At 41.8% G+C, this 22374-nt stretch overlaps 1 protein-coding gene across 3 annotated transcripts in view; it reads left to right on the forward strand.

Annotated features, from left to right (window-relative positions):
• The window catches only part of KIF3A (kinesin family member 3A), a 28852-nt gene extending 6806 nt beyond the window's left edge, over nt 1-22046 (forward strand). Inside the window, exons 4-19 of one of the 3 annotated variants that reach the window (XM_033140051.1) lie at nt 322-406; nt 807-912; nt 2223-2362; nt 3312-3509; nt 4892-5066; nt 6482-6583; nt 9749-9820; nt 11454-11462; nt 12493-12649; nt 14016-14196; nt 15446-15556; nt 17840-17965; nt 18634-18687; nt 19970-20038; nt 20192-20316; nt 21051-22046. In XM_033140051.1, the coding sequence (XP_032995942.1) occupies nt 322-406; nt 807-912; nt 2223-2362; nt 3312-3509; nt 4892-5066; nt 6482-6583; nt 9749-9820; nt 11454-11462; nt 12493-12649; nt 14016-14196; nt 15446-15556; nt 17840-17965; nt 18634-18687; nt 19970-20038; nt 20192-20316; nt 21051-21099 (1759 nt within the window). In that variant the 3' untranslated portion in view covers nt 21100-22046. The remainder of the gene's footprint in view (nt 1-321; nt 407-806; nt 913-2222; nt 2363-3311; nt 3510-4891; nt 5067-6481; nt 6584-9748; nt 9821-11453; nt 11463-12492; nt 12650-14015; nt 14197-15445; nt 15557-17839; nt 17966-18633; nt 18688-19969; nt 20039-20191; nt 20317-21050) is intronic. The other 2 variants (XM_033140052.1, XM_033140053.1) reach the window with 2 other exon arrangements.
• The last annotated feature ends 328 nt before the right edge of the window (nt 22047-22374 follow it).

A 22374-nucleotide genomic window follows, 5' to 3' on the forward strand; every position in this document is an offset into this window, starting at 1 on the left:
AGCCTTTATGTGTGCTGGATCTACTGTGTCTCAATTTCATTACATGGTCACATTCTAATGTGAGGATGATTATTTCTCTCTCTCTGTGACATCATTGTTTTGTAATCTTGTATCATGTTCCCACTTTGGCTGTATCTTGTCCCCCAAAGTCAAAAGTCAAAAAAGCTTTCACATTTTCTTACAGGAAACATGCTCCAACCTCCTAGTTGAAATAAGATCCCTTCATTATTAGTTTTACATCAGTCTGGTGTTTTGTATATTTGCTTGTAAGATCAAATTAATTCTGAGTATGTTCTTTTTTCTGGGTTCATTAAACTTCAGGTTTTTGGTCAGAGTTTCTTACTTGGAAATCTACAATGAGGAAGTGCGAGACCTGCTGGGGAAGGACCAGACACAGAGACTGGAGGTAAGCTCCAATAACTTTTAAACTAGTTTGCAAAGGGAATAGTATAACAAAATTACTAATGGGCAAATACAAAGTGTTATATCCAAATGTCACTCCACTCATCAGAAAACTCTTCACCCCAGCAGCAGCTTCTGTGAATGAAAGAGTGAAGGAAATTATTTTTTGCAAATTCTCACTTTCTTATTTACCCTCTCTCATGGTGTTCCAAAAATTCCTTAACCCTCTGGAATTTATTTGGTGAAAAGTAAGTGAAAATTGCCTTCCCTCCCCCTCCTCCACCTTCCATTCACAGAAGCTTCCACTCAGAGAATCTTCTGTGAGCAGAGGGACACAGGGCAGTATTTCTTTAAAGGCTGTTTTTAGGCGCTTTCCCAAAATGACTGCCTGATTTGTCTTATAGGTTAAAGAACGACCTGATGTGGGAGTCTATATCAAAGATCTTTCAGCTTATGTTGTAAACAATGCGGATGACATGGACAGAATTATGACACTTGGTCACAAAAACCGTAAGTTGGACATAGCCACTTGGCCGTTCTTGCCTCCGTTATATGTGTGGTTGACTACAAGTTCCATTGCACAAGGGCTACAAGTTCCATTGCACAATCAGAAATCCTTGGGCTGACAGAAAGAGTTGGTTGGATACCATCCAATTATTGTAGCTTTTCTGAATTATTAGTTTGCATACCAACCACTATCCAAGTAGTTCACTGTGGATGCCTTTATTTTTGTTATTATCCTATACAACAGGTTAAACTGAGAGATAGGTTGACTTGCCTAAGTCTGGTAAGGCTACTCAGTTAGTTTCATAACTGCGGAAGGATTTGGTTCAAATCTTATCACTATACTACACTGGCTCTTCAGCTGAGCTCTTATGCTCTTGTGGAAAAGAAGAGACATGCCAGCCAATTTAGGAAAATACACAATACCTGAATGGAAGTTGTACAGCGACCGCTCGGGGGTCGCATAACTAGTTAGCATGCCAGAGTCTCAATAACGAATGAGACTCTGGCATGCTAACTAGTTATGCGACCCCCGAGCGTTCGGCATCCAACTTCTTAGAGGGACAAGTGGCGTTCAACCACCTGAGATTAAGCAATACCTGAATGGGTAATTGAAACCTTTAAAAATTATGTATTTGCTGCATGTGGTTGGTTGGTAACCAGCTGAAATAAATCTAAGCTGCATAATACCAATTAAATGTCACTAAAGTTCCTGGTGTTTCACGTTGGCTTATTTTTCTTCATTACCTATGCAAAAAATGCTTGCAGACTGAAGACAACTGGGATGCAGATACTTGATACTTGACTTGTTAAAAAATAAATATCATTCAGCTCTCAAAGTGAGAACTAAATCTAAATCAAATTCTGTCTTCCCCTATGACTGTATGCGCAGCTGAATCATAAGCTGTAAATTTGGAGGACCAAAAAATATTGCTGTTGTTCACCCTGGGCAGTGTTTTCTTGGGCTATCACAGCTGATGTGATAAATGGATGCATTATAGATGTGTATTTGTTTTTAGCAGTAAGAAGCTGTGATTATTATTCATTAATTTGATAAATAAGGGCCAGAGACAACATGTGTGCCTCGGTATTATAGTTTTTGAAACAATAATCTGTGCAAAGTGTTGCAGTTGCTCTGGTAGTGTCAGAACAGTGTTATTTCACTTCGGGTGTTGTTATTGTGTCATTTGTTGTTATTGTTATGCATCTTTGTGCATTTATATTGTAAACTGCCCTGTGATTTTCAGATGAAGGGCAGTATAGAAATAATTATTTTTTAAATAGACTTGTTAACATAAGCCTTTACTTGTACATAGGTTCTGTTGGTGCCACTAATATGAATGAGCACAGTTCCCGTTCCCATGCTATCTTTACAATTACAATTGAGTGCAGTGAGAAGGGTGTTGATGGGAATATACACGTGCGCATGGGCAAACTGCACTTAGTAGATCTTGCGGTAAGTTGCTACATTCATTTCTTGCGGAGAAGTTGTTGCATGCATTTCTGATGCAGCTGTCTTGGGCTGTCTTAACACGGGGACTGAGATACCATCACAGGCACCACAGGAGACCCTTCTTTCAGAACCATCTTGTGCAGGTACTCAAAAGCAAGTGTCTCTGTATTAAGTGGTGCTTACTCACAAAGGATTGCTGGCTCAAAGCATTGGGGCAACCTGGGCAAATTGACCCAAGCTCAGTTGCAAGGAAGAAGAAGACCATAACTTTGCAGGAACAGTCTTAAAATCATTAAAATCATTAAAATTGTGGAGGATGAGATTCTGTGGTATGTTTTCTTCTGGGAATTGATTCTTGGTTTGTTGGAAAAATGTATTAGGTTCCCTTAGATCAGTTGAAACTTCTGTGCCCTAGCTGGACTTTTTCTGCCTACCAGTGTTTAAAATACAGTGTTTGTTCCTGAAAATCCACAAATACAAAAACAGTATATCTGGAACTTTATTTGCCTTTTAGCTTGTGTGCCTTTTATAACCCACAGCAATCATGATCTGCCCCTCTGGCTCTGCAATAATGAGGGCTAGGAATGTTTTATTTAATAAAAATGACCCCACTGTTCCCTCTTCCTGCAGTGCAGTAGCTTTGTAATACTTCTTTATTTTTCTTCTTGTCTTCAAGTCTGGACCCCAAGGCATTGCTTGTAGCAGTTGTGATTTCAGGGATGTCATCTGCCCTGGGGTTCCTTGCAGTGTTTCTGGGGTGCAGCTTTTGAGTCATACACCAAGTATGAACTTCTTGATTAATTGAAGTTTCCCCTTTCCTCATTTTATTCAAATGGGCAACCCTGTTCTTTCCCTTTCTACCTGCTTTGCAGTGTTCTGTGCTCTCGTTTGCAGAAAATGCTTGTGCTGGAATTTTCCATCCCATCTAAATTTCTCCTCCCTCTTTTTCAAGGGATCAGAGAGGCAAGCAAAAACTGGAGCCACTGGGCAACGACTAAAGGAAGCTACCAAAATCAACCTTTCCCTCTCTACCCTTGGGAATGTCATTTCTGCATTAGTGGATGGAAAGAGCACTCATGTGCCTTACCGGAACTCTAAACTGACTCGACTGCTACAGGATTCCCTTGGAGGCAACTCTAAAACTATGATGGTAATGACGAGAATGTCACAGTCGGTCCCATAATGCTCTAGTGAACCTAGGCAACAGCTTGTTGTAATAGCTGCTAATGCTACTTCTCCTTTATGCTGCTGATTATCATTCTCCCATGTTCCTTCCCAATGAGTTTCTACATAGCACTTTCTCCCTGCTTCCCATTTTGTCCTCACATCAAACCTGAAAGATAGGTCAGGCTTACGGACAGGCTGTAAATAGCCCAAAGTTGCCAACCATCACCAAGCAGGGATTTCAGTTGGACAGCTTGTACACAATGCCACACTAGCCCTTAATAGGATTTTTTTTAAAGCATGTGTTTGTTTTGCTGCAAAATTGTGTGTGGGATTCAGTTAAGTTGTTGTATACATGGAACAATGTCCACTAGTACAGTGTTTTTCAACCACTGTTCCGCGGCACACTAGTGTGCTGCGAGATGTTGCCTGGTGTGCCGTGGGAAAAATTTGTTTATTTGATTCCTATTCAAGAGAATTACTTTATATATAGTCAATATAGGCACAGAGTTAAATTTTTTAACATTTTCTAATGGTGGTATGCCTCGTGATTTTTTTCATGAAACAAGTGTGCCTTTGCCCAAAAAAGGTTGAAAAACACTGCACTAGTACAACTAGACTTTCCCCCCTCCCCTTATGTGCTCCCATATACCTTAAATCTACTCTGGCTCAGGTTTGCAGGGCTACCTTGAATTCCACCCTCTCTTTATAAGTGATACATGAAGTTTCAGGTTTCCATGTTTGGGGTTTGGGTTAGCATAATTCCTGAAAGCATGATAAAGAAGGCAAATGCATACAGAAACATTTTTTTTAGCTTGCTGTGTTTATTATAATGTAGGAAGTGTTAGCATTTGGTGAAGCAGACATGAACCACATTGATAAATAACTTTATACATTTCTATGCATTGAAGGTAAGGTGCTGGTTCAGGCAGTGGAGGATGAAGCTCTTAATCTCAGGGTCATGGGTTTGAGCCCCTGGTTGGCAAAATATTCCTGCATTGCAGGGGGTTGGACTAGATGGTCCCTCCCCACTCTACAATTCTGTGATTTTATAGAGCCACCTCTTTATATATTAGGCTTCCTAACTGGAGTGCCCCCTTTATAAGGTCGGGCCAAACCCAGGCACAGGAATTTGTGAACCAAGTAGGGGTCTCTAACAGCCGGACAACAGACATTTGGCCTTCTGTTATGCTTTGGGCTGAGATCTGTAGAGCAGCCCCATGGCCAACAGACGACAAAACTTTACCCTAAATGTGATCACTGTGCTGTGCAGTCTGTAGAATTGACTTTGTTTTTCTTCGAACTGTAGTTTTCTAGGCTCTTGCTTCCACCCAGCTTTTTGTACATAGCTTTATTCTTCTTTCTTAGTGTGCAAACATTGGTCCAGCAGACTACAATTATGACGAGACTATCAGCACTCTGCGATATGCCAACCGTGCCAAGAACATCAAGAATAAGGCTAGAATTAATGAAGATCCAAAGGATGCCTTGCTTCGCCAATTTCAAAAAGAAATTGAAGAACTTAAGAAAAAGTTGGAGGAAGGTAACCGGCCAACTCTTTTCTGCCAGTCCTTTTTCAATAGAGATTACAAGCAGGTAGTAGAAATAGCATTACCCAAATTACCTTTATAACTTTCCAAATGGCAGAGAAATTCTGATTGTTAAAATGCTTAAAGATTTTGAACCTGTCCTCATAGGAGAGGAGTGGGGAACCTTTGGCCCTCCAGGTGTTGCTGAATTACAACTCGCATCTGCCCTAGTGAGCATGGACAATGGCCAGGGATGATGGGACTTGTAGTTTGGCAACATGGAGGGCCAAAGGTTCTACACACCTGCTGTGTGGTGTACAGAATGACAGCCCCCTTTAATCCTCACAACCTTTTGAGGTGGGTTAGTGAGAGTGAGCAACTGGCCCCAAAGTCATTGTATTAGAACCCGAATCTTCCCAAATCTAAGTCAAGTACTTGAACCACTATATCATACTTGCTCTGAACTTCAAATTAGTGCTTACCGGTAATTCCTTTCAGTAAAATATTACATCTGCCCACTAGATGGTACCTGGAGCTAAGAGTAGATTGCCAGTCACTTGTTTTTCTCCGTTTAGATTTGCAACTATTGTTTTACTTATTTAACAAAATTTATATGCTGCTTGATTGTAAATAGAACCTATAAGTGGTTTTAAAAAACACATTAAAATTGTTAATAAAAATGTGTTAAAAACAAATATTTTTTATAATTAAAATTGACAGTTAAGCTAAAAGCAGATTAAAACACACGTTAACTATTACATGTCTGGATACATTTGCCTAAACAAAAATACTTTTAGCAGGCACTAAAAATAATAATGCAGGGGTTCCCAAACTGGTCTACAGACAACCAGTAGTCTATGAGTTTCATTCAAGTGGTCTAGTGAGCAATAGCTGAAAATGTAGCGCACTAAACATACTGATTTCTAATTATATTTTTATTGCTTCTCTTATATTGCATTTTATATTTTATTAGTTGTTCTATGAAATTCTAATTGTAATACAATAAGAAACAATGTAATAAATAAAAAGCAATAGAAATCCCACAGCATCTAGCACAGCTCAATACAATTGCTACAATAGGTGGAAAAATCATTAAGTGACTTGCCAAGATTCTTTGATATTTTCACGTGGTCCACCCGGAGGAAAAGTTTGGAAACTGCCTGATGTCAAAAGATATAGCAAAGTCAATTTGATAAAGACCAGGCCCACATCCAGCTGCTAATGGTAGTCTGTTTGGCAAAGTCTGCCAGGCTTCCGATTTTCTAGGAAGGGTAGGAAAAGGAAAATGGATGGAACTAGGGTGGGTTTTAAATTAAGATAATGAAGTGTATGGGTGCCTCACTGATGTAACAATAAGCTGTAGATGAGCATTGACTGAAGAGTGTCTGTTTCTTGGATAAGCCACTAAATATACACAATAATACTATAGGGGAAGAGATCTCTGGCTCTGAGACGAGTGGCTCTGAAGATGATGATGAAGACGATGATGGGGAGATTGGAGAAGATGGAGAAAAGCGAAAGAAGCGAAGAGGTAAGGTGCTGAAGAAATAGCCGCAGTTCACCTTTCAATTATCTGTATTTTGCTGTAATTATGCTGTAATTATCATGGCTCTTTTAGAAGTGTTGGAAATGCTTACTTAAAAGATAAATGCTGTTTCTGCTTGCACAACACACTTGTGCTAGTTTTCTTGAATAACATGGCTCTTAAGTGACAGTATGTTCATAGTTCAGAAATTCACAGGTATTTGAGTTCTTGGTTGATTTTTTTTCTCAGCGATTGTAACAGGGAGGGTGCATGGTTAGTCTGATAATCTGGGTCGTATGAAATGCTATAAACAGTCAAGGTTTGTGCATATCAAGGTCTTGTCTCAATACTTTGGTGTACTTAGTACAGGCTTTTTATTTTAGGATATACACTTGACTCTTGAAAATACTACTGGAAAGCAAGCTCCACTGAAATAAGTGGAATTTGCTTCAACCAACATGTTAGTGCCTGGATTTTGATTGTGTAGCTGGAGAGATCTAGCTGTGAACATAATTGATGTTCGGCCACAGTTGCCAAGGAGTTTGCTGTATGGGCCTCTCTGTGTTTATGGCATGCTCATTCCTAAGAAAAAACCTTGCAACATCTGAAAATCTGTTGCATCCTCCTGTTATCTTCCTTTTGGGAATGAGGGAGCAGTGGTGATGGGTCTTTTTAATCATTTCCTTCTAAAGACAGTTGCCTTATACTGAGAGACCCATTGAGCCATCTAGCTTAGCATTGACTTGCAGCAGCTGTCCAGGGTGTGACTGAGGTCTATCCCAGGCCTACTTGAACATGCTAGGGATTGAACCAGGGACCATTGGCATGCAAAGAAGATGCTCTGCCAGATTCTGTTTTCTCTGCAAATAGAAATCCATTTATTTTATCCACCAAGAGAAACAACATAATCATAAACCTGAAATAATTTCATCCATTCAAACCACATGCAAAGTCATGATTTTTAACACTGAGCCCCCACAGCACATTTTTAAATTAGTGTGAAAAGAAAATTGAAGTTCAATCCCAAGTTATCAGCATAACTTGATGCATTCTGTAAACTAATTTCAAGCTTACATGCAAGTAGATTAGGCTAAAGTTATGCTCCCTTTTTACCTTTGGCCAAAGAAGTAAATAATTAAATCAATTTAAACAATAATCAACTGAATACTTTGAAGTTTTTGCGAACTTTTTTCTTCTTCTTAAATAAGCCTCTTGTAGCACCAAGGATATTGACCACATCCTCACGCTCATGTGTTTCCTCACTGTGACACCCCATGCTGGGAGGTCTTGCACTTATTTGAACATATTTAAAACATATGCAGCTGCATATTGGACCTGCTAGAGAACAGGGCAAGGAGATTCTGTGGCTAACTGAATGCAGAATCTCTTGGTTGGAATGTTGTCGTCTTCATCAGTGTTGGGGAACCTATGGTCCACAGGCCTAGTAGGGCATGACAGTGATCCTAATTAAGACTTTAAAACTGTTTTCCCCAAGCCACACCCACCTGCCCAACACTTGACATCAAGTGGGACATCAGGTGTGGGACAACTAAAGACATGCTTGGATTTGGGTGCACTAGGCAGTTTCCCATTAGTAGTTCTCTAGTGCAGCCAGTGGGGCTGCGCTCAATGCCAATCAGCTGATGGGTTTCTTCACCTTTGAAGGAGATGATCTCAGTGGCAGCTGGGAGGGCCCTGCCAGCACTGAGCCATGGAGGGTGGGGGAAGTAAGGATCCAGTTCCCAGCACCCAGTCTGTATGCATTAAGGTGATACATGAGCCTGAATTTTCTTTATCTTTACCATGCACGGCGGAGGGAGAGAATGCCTGAACAGGCCTTGTGTTATGTCTGTTTAAATCATGATTAGCTCAATGCGTCTAAACCCTTCCTGCATTAGAAAAATAAATAGGTGTGTGCTCTGTTGAGATTTCTTCAGTGGGTTTCTGTCCTCTGCTTAGATTGGTGTGTGTTTTTGTGCAACTAGTGTTTGTTTATGGGTCTGAAAAGCTAGTATTGCTAGATGGTCTGTCTGATCTGTGCTCTCATTCTGAAACAGTGGGTATTTAATAAAAATCCTGACAATTTCCTTGATCACAGTGAAGAGGAGCAGGGTTATTTATGGTCATGCTGCCTCCAGATTTGTTCCGGTTTCAGAGCAGTGTGCAGGGTTGTTGCAAGATCTCTGATCCTATTCAGTTCCAAGCGGAAGAGTCACTCTCATTTAGTAATAACAACTGCTGGCTTTATTCTTATCCAAGCTGGTTTCTTATTGTCGTGTAGCTAAGATGAAACTAAGATGTTTCTGAGGGTGAAGCTACCTGCCTATGGCATCATAACAGTAATTTTGAAGCTAGCTTTTCAAAAACTGCCTCATTGCCCACCTGTCACCCTGCTCCACTCAACTGCCAGAGTTTTGTGGGAACAAAGAGGTTCTAAAGTAAGTGATGGTGCTGTTTGTACCAAATTAAGCACACAGATTACCATTTATCCCTGGAAACGTGAAAACATGCACAACAATTCATTAGTTTTGTGACAGGGATTGGCATGGGGAATAAGGATGTGAGACTTAATATAATGGTCCAAAGAAGGAAATTATTTAACCTGTTGGTGCCTATTGCATTCTTTCACATTCTCATGAGATGTAATTCAGAAGTGCAGTTCCCCTCCACATGTTCAATTTTTGACTTGAGCTTAAATGTAAATCTTGGCTCAATCCCTTAGAGCCATAGACCACAGGGTGCTACCATCCAGATGTCTTTGTTCCAGTGTTAAAGGTCTGTGTCCTTTTCCTTCCAGAATGCTTCCTTGTTCCCATTTATCCATTGCTGGTCACAGTTAATAAGTGACCCAACACCAAAACTGTTTTATTGAAAAACACCACGTTGACTGCCAGAAGAAGTGAGAGAGGCACACTTTCCCTGAGACCAAGGCAATTGTCAGTTGCCACAGTTGATTATTGTTATTTATCTAAGCCACTAAGATGACTTGGGTCAATCAGTCATGTGCAACACAGCAGCTGTACACAGGAAGACAATGAAAATGGGATTGTGTAACATTAAACCAGTCTCTCTGAGCTCCTTGTCCTTTAGAGCTAATGCTTAGCATGTGTTTCTTTCATCTTGTTTCTTCTTTCTTGGGTTTTCCATGGGGCCTGCTTCTCTGTTTTCCAGGCAGTAGCAGCAGCAGTAGTTCAGACTCTACATGCTCTGTCATAGAGAAACCTCTGGATAAATCCTTCACTAGTGAGTGGGAGCTCTTTGGTCATCCAGTGAAGTTCTGGCCTTTCCATAACCTTTGCACTCTTTGTTTCGATGCTGCATTTTGCTCCCTGTCCACAACATTGGTTTTGTTCAGAGTGAAATGTGGATTCTTCCCCACCCACCTACCCAAGTTAAAGCATGTTTTTTTATTCCCCTTTGCTGCTTCAAACTTATTGTGGAGGGTGGTGGGGAGAGAACTGTTTGAGATTAATCTTTGACTAAATAGCTGAGGACCGCAAGAATGCATGTTAGTACTGGTCATGGAAGGTGGCAGGAAACAAGTGGATTTTTTGGCATTGGGTGATGTACTCTAAAATCGTAGCTTTAAACTGATATACAGTCGTGTATATTTCAGTAGGGTGTTAACAATCTTTTTCTAGATATATATATTTTGGGAAAGTTGCTAAGCAAGTGTGCATAGTTCTGTAATCTTCCAGAAAACTGGCTGAAACTCTTATCGCTAAACAAGGAAAAACTTCACACTCCTTTCCTGGGCCAAAAAGCTCTGCTTGTGCAGAGGCCACTTCCCATCAGCCTCTACAATATGTGTTGGCATTTCTCCTTCTGCACATCAGAAGGAGTGACTGGGAAATCCCTGCACCCGTGGGACTTACTGTGTATCTTGGAGCTGCTAAGTTGCAGCATTTAACTGTTGTGGGTAGACATGTCAGTTTTGGTGCGTTCTTAACTGCTGATGAGGTAGAACAAGGTTCAAGGGGTTTTTATTAGGCACTTTTCATTAACAGTTGGAAACAAATGAGCTGCATCTTCTGCTTCTAACCACTGCTCTTAATCACAACGGGATGTTCTCATTTGAAGAACACTTTCGGTCCACAAAATTAACTTGAGCTTGAAAGGAACATGTGGCATAGATTGGGCGTTCAGATTTTAACAAAAACTATTCTTCCCATGCTGTGACTTCTTTCCCCCTTTCCTGTTCTTTGCATGTTGCATGTTTTCATTGCATTTGTTCCTTCTCCCCCAATGCTACTACCTGTCTTTGATGGCACCAGCTAAAATTTACCTATGGAAGCACCTGAGTTTCTGTAAACAAAACTATGCAACTCCCAGCTGAAATTAACATTGAAATCTTATGAACTCTCCTACATGTGTGATTGGTCATGTGAGATGCAGCAGCCGATTGGCAATTTGATCAAACGCCAAGTAAGCTTAACTGGACATTTATGGCAATTGGCTACCTCAACATGCTCTGGTTTTAATTGAGGGTAGTAGATCACCCTCTTGGGTGTTTCTTAGGGCATGATCTTTGTGAGAGGCTTGCAGCTTGAACAGCAGAATTTAGCATAATATTGTTGAGAAAAACAATGTTATCCTCCAATGTACTGAAGATTAATGATACTCTTCAGTATAATTTGGGGCAGCGATGATCACATTTCGTCTTGCATTTTAGAGTTTTAATTTGCTGGTTTTTCTTTTCTTTTTGTCTATGGAAGCATATTTTGATGAATGCTTTTACTTAAGATCTTGTTTCTTTTTTTCTTTTTGTAAAACAAATCAAGCCAATAATGTGTTTCTTTTTTCCCTCCCCACCCACTTCCTTTGTGCGTGTGCTGCCTCTCTGCGATTTGTTTGCCTCTTCCTCTTAAAATGCAAGATCAATCAGGTTGGTGTGTTTGATTTGCACTCCATCTAATACAGTTGAAACTGTTTAATATTTTGTTAATAATGCCTAGCTTTTTCTCTCAGACCTCCATTCAAGATGCCCCCAAAATATCTTAGACAGTGTTAATGGATCCAATGCACTGAACTGTCACCACTTGAGCAAAGCTTTTCTGTGTGTGACATTATCCAAATGTAGCTGCGGGAAAGAGCAAGGGTAGTCTAAGGGATTTTCCCTTACAGCAGCAATAAAACTGTTGCTCCTTTTCAAGATATAATCAGTCTAGATGTATCCAGATAGCCTAAGATGTGGGGGCAAGAGAGGGGAGAGCAAAATGGGGCAAACAAAGTGGTGATTCTTTTCCCCCACCCTTCTTTTTCTTCCCTCGAATCACAGTGCAAAGAGTTTTCTTTTGGTTTTGCAAACCTGCTTTTAGCTTTTGTACCCCTTCTGTCATGTTAATTTTGTTCCTTCATACATATATCTTTTATTTTTCTGTTATTCTGACTATATACATTCTAATTATTAGTTTTAAAGTGCTGGCCTCTTTAGGTACATGTGGCTGTTGTGTGTCTTTTAAAGTAACTTCCAAATTGATTCAGTTACAGAAAATATTCTGCAATTAATTTGATATACAACTGTCCTTTTCATTCCAGTCACTATTTGGGTTTTTTAAAATCATTCATGCCTCTAAATAAATCAGAATTCTGCTATATGGCTGGAGGACATTTTTGAGGGCAAATGCTCCAGGGGTGACTATATTAGCAAATATTTTGATAAAACTTTCAGCTCCTAGTAAATAATTAAAAAACAATCACTAAGATGGAGCAGGGCTATCACCAGAATGTTGTTCTCTCTCTCTTACAGTTGTGTATTCCTGTAGCTTCTGAGTTAATAGTAGCAGCCATAGGCCCTTTAATTCTTGTTATAACAACTAATCTAATTTTTAAAATGATAATTCACATATTGGGACTATGAATGTATGTATGTATATGCTTGATTTATTTAAACCTGCATTTGGCTCTCCTGAAAGGAAAGAAGAAAGTTTCTCCTGACAAGATGATAGAGATGCAAGCGAAGATTGATGAAGAAAGGAAGGCTCTTGAAACAAAACTTGATATGGAAGAAGAAGAAAGAAACAAGGCCCGGGCAGAGCTGGAGAAGCGGGAGAAAGACCTGCTTAAAGCACAGTGAGCAATGCTGAAATTGGAATATAATCTTGTTTGCCATTTGTATAGAATTACATGGTTGTAATCCTGTGAAGCAAATTGGCATGATTGTCGGGCTCAGGCCGAGAGAAAGTGGCCTGCCTAAGGCTCCATCATGATTTTATGGCAGGAGTGACATTCAAATCCAGGACTTCTTGCCTCATAGCTCAGTCTCTTTGGTGGCACAGCTCATTGGTGATAAGGGCATGTTGAGATTTGGTTTGAGATGTGGTTGGGCATTTCAAGTGCATTTGGGATCTTGGCAAGGTCCCCAAAGTTGGGAGGATTTGAACTGTACATACACGTACACACACACACACACACCCTGCTTGCCTGGCAAGGTATAGAAGTTACTTATGAAGCATCTTGCTCACAGTGGCAATAGACCAGGCATGCCCAACCTCAGCCCTTCAGATGTTTTAGGACTACAACTCACATCATCCCTAGCTAACAGGACCAGTGGTCAGGGATGATGGGAATTGTAGTCCCAAAACATCTGGAGGGCTGAGTTTGGCCATACCTGCAGTAGACCCTGCCTTGCAACAGCTCATTGACACTTTGGGCGTGCATACTTTGTCTTGCACTCTAAAAAAAGCCCCTTCTTTAGAAGACTTGCACACTCCAAAGACTCCAAATGTAACTGGAATGCTCATGCACACACCCCACACATACAGTTGCATTTTTCATATTCCTCTTTTGTGATTTTTTCACAGGCTAAAGAAAGCTTTCTCTCTTCCTCTCCATCCCATCCTCTACAGACTTCCAGGCCACACATTCCAAACATGCATTCCTTGCCTACATGCAATTCTCCAATATGTACAACTTCCCCTGCACTACAGATATACGGTGGGGCTGTTCAGATGTTAGTCTGTACCAAGCAGAGTTGACGGGGTTTAATAAAGCCTCTGTTGTCTAATGCTCTCCCCCCGCCCCCGCCCCACCGTTTGCACAGTTCTACAGACGATGCTAAATAAATAAAGAGAACCGGGAGTGGGGACAAGATCTAGAACCTTCTGTCTTGCCCTCTTTGCAAACATCTTGAGAGCACAGCGGGACAGCAAACTAACAGAGATTTTTGAGAGAACAAGCTGAGACTGTCTCCTTCCAGCAGCCCCTAGTGGATTGAAAAGTAGGCCCTGTTCAGCCCAGCTAAATTTAAGCAAGCACTAGGAAACTGTCTTAAGTCTTCCTACAGTGGTTGCTTGTTTACTTACATTTATTTATTAGATTTAAAGGAAAATGTTTGGGATTTCAGGCATGCAGTATGTGGGCCCCACAACTGAAGTTGGACGTCAGTATGTAGCTTTAGAATCTTTACGATTCCCCCTCCCCTTCTGTTTTTATCCAGGCAAGAACATCAGTCTCTGCTGGAGAAGTTGTCAGCCTTGGAAAAGAAAGTGATCGTGGGCGGTGTGGACTTACTGGCAAAAGCAGAGGAGCAGGAGAAGCTTCTAGAAGAATCCAACATGGAGCTGGAAGAGCGCAGGAAAAGAGCAGAGCAGCTCCGGAGGGAGCTTGAAGAGAAAGAGGTTGGATCCAGCTCTTTGCTGCCCTGTTCGATTGCTGTGTTTTGAAAAGCCATTTGCAATACTTTTCTTTACCTGCATGTTGTGCGTGTGCAGGCGAGACGAAGGCACATTTGAAATGAGAGGCAGTAGATGGTATCTACGTTTGTAGAACGTGGTGATCCCTGAAAGATTAGATACCTTCCGCTTTAGTGTGCTATCACACTTGCTCAAGATATGTGTTTCTATTTTGTGTCTGAAAAATTCCTGTCCATGTTGAGGGAATAAGCCTGTCCAGATTAAAAATGATTAGAGAGAATTTGGCTCTAGTGCCGGTGGAAGCTTTAGAACTGGGCCCAGAAACTTAAAATGCACAGGAGCTCAGCATGCATCACTGCAAGAACTTTAGTACAGTGGTGCCCCGCTAAACGAATGCCTCGCTAGACGAAAAACTCGCTAGACGAAGGCATTCGTCTAGCGGAAGGCTGCCCCGCTAGACGAAAAAGTCTATGGGGCTGCCTCGCAAGATGAAAAATTTTCGTCTTTTTTTTCCGTTTTGCGGAGCGCGGCTGTCATTGCCGCTCCGCAAGACGAAAAACCCGCTAGATGAAAATTTTCGCAGGACGAATTATTTTCGTCTAGCAGGGCACCACTGTATACAGTTAGGTAGCAGAGTTCCTCATGAGCCACAGAAATGGGGTCAGAGTTTTACAGAGGAGAAAAAGAATAGTGGGTTAACTTCCATAAAGGCCGTCCCAGAGAAGGGAAGGATAGAGAGGAATGGGGAGTAAGAGACCAGCAAGCTGAAAGAAGGCTGCACAGTGATGCTTCAGACCTTACAGGGCTTGAGGAGATAGAAGCTGGAAAGCTGGCAATAAAGAAAGAGAGGCACCTTTTTCTCTCCTTAGCTGCTTAAACATGCTATGGTCTTTTAAATGGGTTTGTGGAAGGTTGTTAATGGTTTGTTTTTGTTATACATTTTGTGTTCTCATTTTGTATTTTTATGCTGTACTGCTCTATGACGAAGAGCAGCACACAAATTTAATAAATAATAATAACAACTTGCCAGTAGAGACTTTTGAACCAAAGTGATGGTGTGGGGACAAAATGGAGGTGAGATGGTGCTGTGAGGCAGCCGTTTACATAGGATCCCTGCATACACTTGTTATGTGAATCATCCCCAAAAGACAGGACTGAATAGCACCCTCCCACCAGCACATCAGTTTGGACAATTTTGGCTAACTTGTGGCATTTTTTAATAATTTGCAAACAGCAAGAGCGCTTGGACATTGAGGAAAAGTACACCAGCCTTCAGGAGGAAGCACAAGGGAAGACCAAGAAGCTGAAAAAAGTCTGGACAATGCTAATGGCAGCCAAGTCAGAGGTCAGTGTCATAAAGTCTTCACGCTTGTTTCCATGTAAAAGGAACGGAACAACCCTGTTCCTGAGCCATGTTGAAGGCAGATATGAACATGCAAATGGCCCCTGACCCTTGTACAAAGAAAAGGTGGTGTTGCTCACATGCTGGGAGTAAGAAAGAACCGCAGAAGGAAATAGCATGGAGTGTGTGAGAGTCATATGGCTGTTCCGGAGTATTTGGTTATTTATGTAAGTGAACACATATACTGTTGGTACCGTATATGCTAACAATGCACACTTATATACAGGGTCATCAGTGTGCAGTGTGCCGTACATGATAACATAAACATTAAAAAAAACCTTGGAAAGAGCTCACTTAATTTCCCTTGCCAGGTGACATAAGGTTGGTGGCAACTGGGGAGGGGGCCTTCTCAGTGGTTATGTCTCATCTCTGAAATGCTTTTCCCTGACTGGTACAAGATTTACCACCCATCTTTTTGTTTTAGAAGTCAAGTAAAACATTTTTCTTTTTCTCAGGTTTTTGATGGTTTCATTGACTCCTATTTAATGTTTTGTTAGCTTTTAATTGTTTTTATAAGTATTATGCTATTACATTGATTTTATTTCAGTTTATTCTTCTTCTGCTTAAGTTTTATTATCCTCTGAGTGCCCCTTTAGCGAAAGTGTGCAGCGCAACAAAATGCTCTGCCATTTGTAAGCCTCAATAATCGATAGCTTATAAAAAATGACACCTGTTGAGCTAATAACTTGAAACTTGGCATACATGATCTGCCTGATGAGGTCTATGAATGAGCTGAATTTCAAATTGATTCAGTAAAAATTTCCAAAGGGAAGCCAGCTTAAGCAAGCTGAAGATGAACCCTTTTTACTGCCATGTTTATTATACCAGTATATCATGTTTGTTTCCCCCCCAACTTTGATGAAAACTACTGGTGGACTTTATTCAGGCTTGTCAAAGAAGATGCACTTTCATTGGTTTGGTGAAGTTCTGAGAAGCAGTTCAAAAGTAATCAATATTTTTTATGGCTTAAAAAATTTTGAACTGAAAATTTACCAGGGCTTCAGTGTTTGCTAAGGGAGCCACCTGGTGGATAATGTAAGCAATGCCTGTTTCTCTAGCTATGGAATATACTGTACAGTGGTACCTCCGGTTGTGGACGGGATCCATTCCAGAGCTCCAGTCGAATCCCGAGGTTTCCGCAACCAGAGAGAGCGCTTCTGCGCATGCATGTGCGGCGAAACAGTTCTGCAACCTCTTTCGCAACCCCAAGTTTACATTACCTGAGGGTAACGTAAGCCGAGGTGCTATTGTAATAGAATGGTGCAATGGTTAGGTGAGGGATTGTCAATCTTTTTAGGCTTCTAGGTACATTTTGAAAATGAGAAACTGTTGTGGGGGGTCACAACGCACAACCATGTGTGTACGTCCCCCCATGCCCCACTCAACACTGCAGCACCCTCCTACACACACTGACACAGATGTGCAAACACCTTGTGCTTATACCTCTAAGGATGGCAAAGGGTGCTAGTAGAGGGTCCCTCTCCACAGTTCCTTCTGAAAATTTCTCTAGCAATACAGTAAGCTTGGATGCTTTATAAGACCATATGAGATCCAGACAACATGGGATATCTTGGTTGGTACCTTTATCCTCCCAATCTGGCATTGGGCCCGAAAGACTAAGGACTATTTCTGTTCATTTTGAAGAATAACATTACCTTTTACAGAGCACATCTGTTAAGACATCAGCATAAACTTCCACTCTTGGGTCAATATGAAAGAGCCTTAATGCTGGTGCTAAACTGGCATGCTTTTTGTTGATCAAGTCAGGCCTGTTGGCTTCATCATTGTTTTCCTTATTCTTCTGTGAGCTGATTTGAATGTCCTTTTAATTGAAAGTGGCTAAGAAATAAAAAGTAGGTTTCCTTAACTTACTTAACCGGTAATTTTCATTTGCTGGAATTACTTTCCACCAAATGGTTAAAATTAATTAAACTCTTAAAATAAGTAGAATGGGAAGAAAGAATAATGGAGAATATGAAAACAAATTAATGCTGGGTTGGGGCCTGTTCGTTTTTAAAACTGCCAGTTGGAAAGGTACAAAAGCCCATTCTCTTAGAATGAACTGAGCATGAAAACACTCTTTAAGTATGATACCAGGTTTGGCATGGGATGATCACGATTATCTTTACGCCACTAGCTTTATGTGTCTGGTTGAATATTCCATTTCTTGGTGGATGATCCTGGTTGTAGCTTCCTGATGGCTTGCTTTATAATTGGTATTCATAGATGGCAGATTTGCAACAAGAACACCAGAGAGAAATTGAAGGCTTATTGGAGAACATTCGACAGCTCAGCAGGGAGCTTCGTCTTCAAATGCTTATCATTGACAACTTTATACCTCAGGATTATCAGGTACAATAATTGCAGGCACCCTGTATTTCTTTAGAGAGATTCAGCAATAATGACCCCGGAAGCGGCCTTTTTCACCCTCAGGACCAGTTGTTACATTAACAGAAGCTGTGTACTTGCACCTCCCCTAGCATAGTTTCCCAAGCTGCCCTTGTTGTGTCTGAATCTCAGACAGGGCCGGCTTACCCATAGGCCCTAGGGATGCGGGACACCCAGGCGCCAGGCTCTCAGGGGCACCAGGCCGAGAGTCCGGGGCCGAGATTTGGAGTCCGGGGATTGAAGAGCCAGGCCAGCCGGCAGCCGCTGCCGAGTGGAGCAGAGCCCGTCAGAGCACCACAGGCTTTTCTGCTGCGGGCGCTGAGGCAGCCGGCCGGCTCTGCCCTCCTGCGCACCTGGGATTGGCGGGCCGTTAAGAGGCCTGCCCAGCACACACACGCTGCTCACATGAGGTGCACAGCTTCCCTCCCAAGCCTCTGTGGGGATTGCTCTCCTCCCTCTACCTGCAGCAGCATGGAAGAGAGTTGCGTGCCCCCCCAAAAAAGCTCAACAACTTGGGGGTGCTGGGCCGTTTTTTTTGCACCCTGGCGCTGCACATGCTAAAGACGGCCCTGATCTCAGAGGTCATGCACCTGTGTTACTTTCCCCCCTTCTCTTCTGATTTTTCTTTCAAGGAAATGATTGAAAACTACGTTCACTGGAATGAAGATATTGGAGAATGGCAGCTGGTACGTAAGCACAGCTGCAATGCGTGGGAACAGTGATGTGAAACCCAGTGGCGGTCAACAGGGTGGTGGCAGCACATACCTAGCCACCTGTCACTGCACCTGTTGGTGTGGCTTACTAGGATGTGAAAGGACAGCAAGGTCCGTACAGTGCTAAACCACAGGCACAGCTACTCAGGGCTTCCATCAGTGCATTTGCACTCCACCAGCTTCATCCCTCTCCAGTAAGCCACAGCAGCGCTGGTGATGGGAGGTCAGGTAAGCTCCGTTGCCCTGGCAGCTGCTACTGGGGCAACATTAGGACAACCTGAAGGACCTTGATCTTTTATGTTATACCCCCTTTATTATCAGGACTTCCCATATTGCGTTGCTAAGCACAAAAGCAGTAACCTACCTGTGTCAGTTTTTCATTATCCAGTTTAGAATATGTGCTCCACTCTTTCCATTAGATGGAATATCAATGTCTTACATCCGCTTGTGGAATGCTTTTGCCAGGGAAGCTCAACTGGCGCCTTCGTTACATATCTTTAGGCACCAGGCAAAAATACTTCTCTTCTCCCAGGCCTTTCCAGTCTATGGCCTATTTAAACAAATCTATCTGTGTGGGGTAAGGGACATGGGTGGCGCTGTGGGTTAAACCACAGAGCCTAGGGCTTGCTGATCAGAAGGTCGGCGGTTCGAATCCCCGCGACGGGGTGAGCTCCTATTGCTCGGTCCCAGCTCCTGCCCACCTAGCAGTTTGAAAGCACGTTGAAGTGCAAGTAGATAAATAGGTACCGCTCCAGCGGGAAGGTAAACGGCGTTTCCATGCGCTGCTCTGGTTTGCCAGAAGCAGCTTAGTCATGCTGGCCACATGACCCGGAAGCTGTACGCCGGCTCCCTCGGCCAGTAACACGAGATGAGCGGCGCAACCCCAGAGTCGGACACGGCTGGTCCTAATGGTCAGGGGTCCCTTTACCTTTACCTTTATCTGTGTGCAGTGGGTGTTTTTATACTGTAAACGGCCCTGTGATCCTCAGATGAAGGGTGGTATAAAAATGTAATTAATAAAATAAAATAAAATGAATAAGCACCCGAGCCCTGTCAATGCTGACCTCACTGATTTTGGTGAGTCTTACTGCCAAATAAGTATGGCCAGGATTGCACCCTTAAAACCTGCTTCTTTTCAAATTGCCGAGATTGCCCTCCCTGTGACAAAGGAAGCAAAAGACCTCCCAGCAGTGTGGTTACTTGGTACAATATCTAATTTACTTCCTTATCTTCTTTTCTCTCTCTTCCTTTTAAGAAATGTGTGGCATATACCGGAAATAATATGAGAAAACAGACTCCCGTGCCAGATAAAAAGGAAAAAGATGTAAGTGATCCTTTGCAAATGTAGGCTGCTGCAGTCCACACTTTTCCAGCTTTCTACACTTGCATTTTTTGTATAATTTTCTTCAACTTTGATGCTATACTTTGGTATGACCCACAAATGTCCACTCACAGTGTCTGTTTTACCCCTCCTCAGCCCTTTGAGGTGGACCTTTCCCATGTATATCTAGCTTATACAGAAGAGAGCCTGAGACAGTCTTTGTTGAAACTAGAGAGACCAAGGACTTCCAAAGGCCGATCAAGACCCAAAACTGGCAGAAGGTAAGGACTGCTATAGGATATTGTGTTTTGCACCATCTTGAAACTTTGTAATCACCCCCATTCTGTTCAGTGCCAAATAAAAACTCAATGAATGTCTCTGTTGCATGTCTGAAGCTGTCCTAAAATTGCAAAATTGGGGGTGCCCTTGCTGTGTGCATACCAGGGCCAAAGGATTCAGTTTGTGTAGGTTGTCGACGTTCACTCTCCTTGGGGAAGCAGTGAAAGATTATAGAAGTGAAATAAATAAAAGTAGGTCTCAACTGGAGTGTGATTGCAGTTAGGAGAATTGAAGCCACTGGCCACCCACAAGTTTACAAGTGGGCAAGAATCTTTTCTCTCCCAAGAGGATATATTTTTAGCCCAGGGCAGTACTGAACTTAAAGCTGTATTTAGGGACATTGCTTCCCTAAAAGTATATTAGATTAATCTACGGCAAATTATACTCCCCGCCCCTGCCCCCAAACTTTCTCCTCTCCTTGCCCTTGAATCCATGGTTGCTACTGATTACGACAAAATGTAGACATGTTTAACGTGTTTTAAACATTTTAAAAAACATGTCAGTGTAAGCACCTTTTAAATGTTTCATTGTGACCATGTGCATACCTAAAATGAGGGCATCTTAGCTTCCTCCTGAAATCAGCCTGGTTTCTATATTTTGTTGTCTGTTACGTGCACTTTGATTTGACAGCATTAATTTCTCTCTTCGTATAACTTTCTTTCTCCTCTCCAAACAGAAAACGTTCTGCCAAATCAGGTGCTGTGATCGAGTCGTTGCTCCAGTAGACTCTGACAGTGGTGGGACTGCAATAAAGATTAGTGTGTGGCTTAATACTTGGCCCAAATATGCAGATTCTCGTTTCTGGAGATCGCAGAAGAGTTTTGATGTTTGGTTGACACAGAAGTAGCTATAAAGGGCTACACTTGTGTCTTGGAGACAACAAAAGATACATTTGTTTCCCTTGATTTGCTTTTATGTCATCTGTTACATGTATAATATGTTCAATCTAAACTAGATTGTGACTATAAATTTGTCAATGTTACTAATCCTGTTTCAGGCAGAATGCAGGTGAAGCTGTTGAGGATATATGGTGTGTTTAAAATGCACTGAATTGACTGGAAAAGGTTTTGTGTATGACTGATTTTTAACCAGAATAGCCCTGTTGTGAGTAGATAACCAGGATTCCACATCCTGATAGACCTGTTTTGCTTCCATTTGCCTCTTGTTTTGTTCTGCCTTTGCGCCATTGCAGACTTATTCTGGTAGCTGCAAGTTCTTGGGATGCTCTGGATCCCCTTCTTCCTTAAGTATCCCCTACCACATATGTGCAAATAACTTATCAATTTCTTCAGCATGTACTTCATGTGCATAGACTTTTCTCCATATTGTTATACAAAGATGGACTGTTGTAGACCTTAGGTGGTGATGGGACGTGTTTTGGTTTAGAGGGCAAAGACTGAGAAATCCTTTAGGCTGAAGTTGCAGAATGCATTCTACATCAAGTGCCCACCACTTGATTATTTCCCCCAGCATTTGCATCAGTTACTAGCACTACTCATTCTCCCCATCTGATGCCATTTCTATTCTGAGTGGACATTGTCATCTCTCACTCTCTTTTTACTGTTGAATCTTTCATCACCCTTAAATTAGGTTGCGATGACTTTCAGTGAGAACAGTCGCTGTTGGATAGCTGTGGCAGACTGAACTGAAAAATGAAATCCTGTGACATTATTGTAGAAGGGGATCTCATAAATAGTCTTAAATGTAGTATCGTGAACAAAACATGCTAGGTTTTTCTTGCATTTGTGACCCTAAATCATCTGGCCAAACTGGTTTTTGGATAAAGCAGCTGAGTCTGGGAACATTTTAGAAAGCTACCTTGGGCTTCATCCCTTCAGTGTTTCAGTGGAGGAACAACAAATTTTGTGAAGGATGTCATGAACTGCTCCATTGCCAATTACCAAGTGACGATTTACAGGGTGTTTACGCAATGGAGTTACACTAGTGTCAGCAGCTTGGTGCATTTTTACCCTCTCTTTAGTTGTACAGTGGTACCTTGT

This window comes from Lacerta agilis, chromosome 2 (genome assembly GCF_009819535.1).
Source record: "Lacerta agilis isolate rLacAgi1 chromosome 2, rLacAgi1.pri, whole genome shotgun sequence".
Taxonomy (NCBI): domain Eukaryota; kingdom Metazoa; phylum Chordata; class Lepidosauria; order Squamata; family Lacertidae; genus Lacerta; species Lacerta agilis.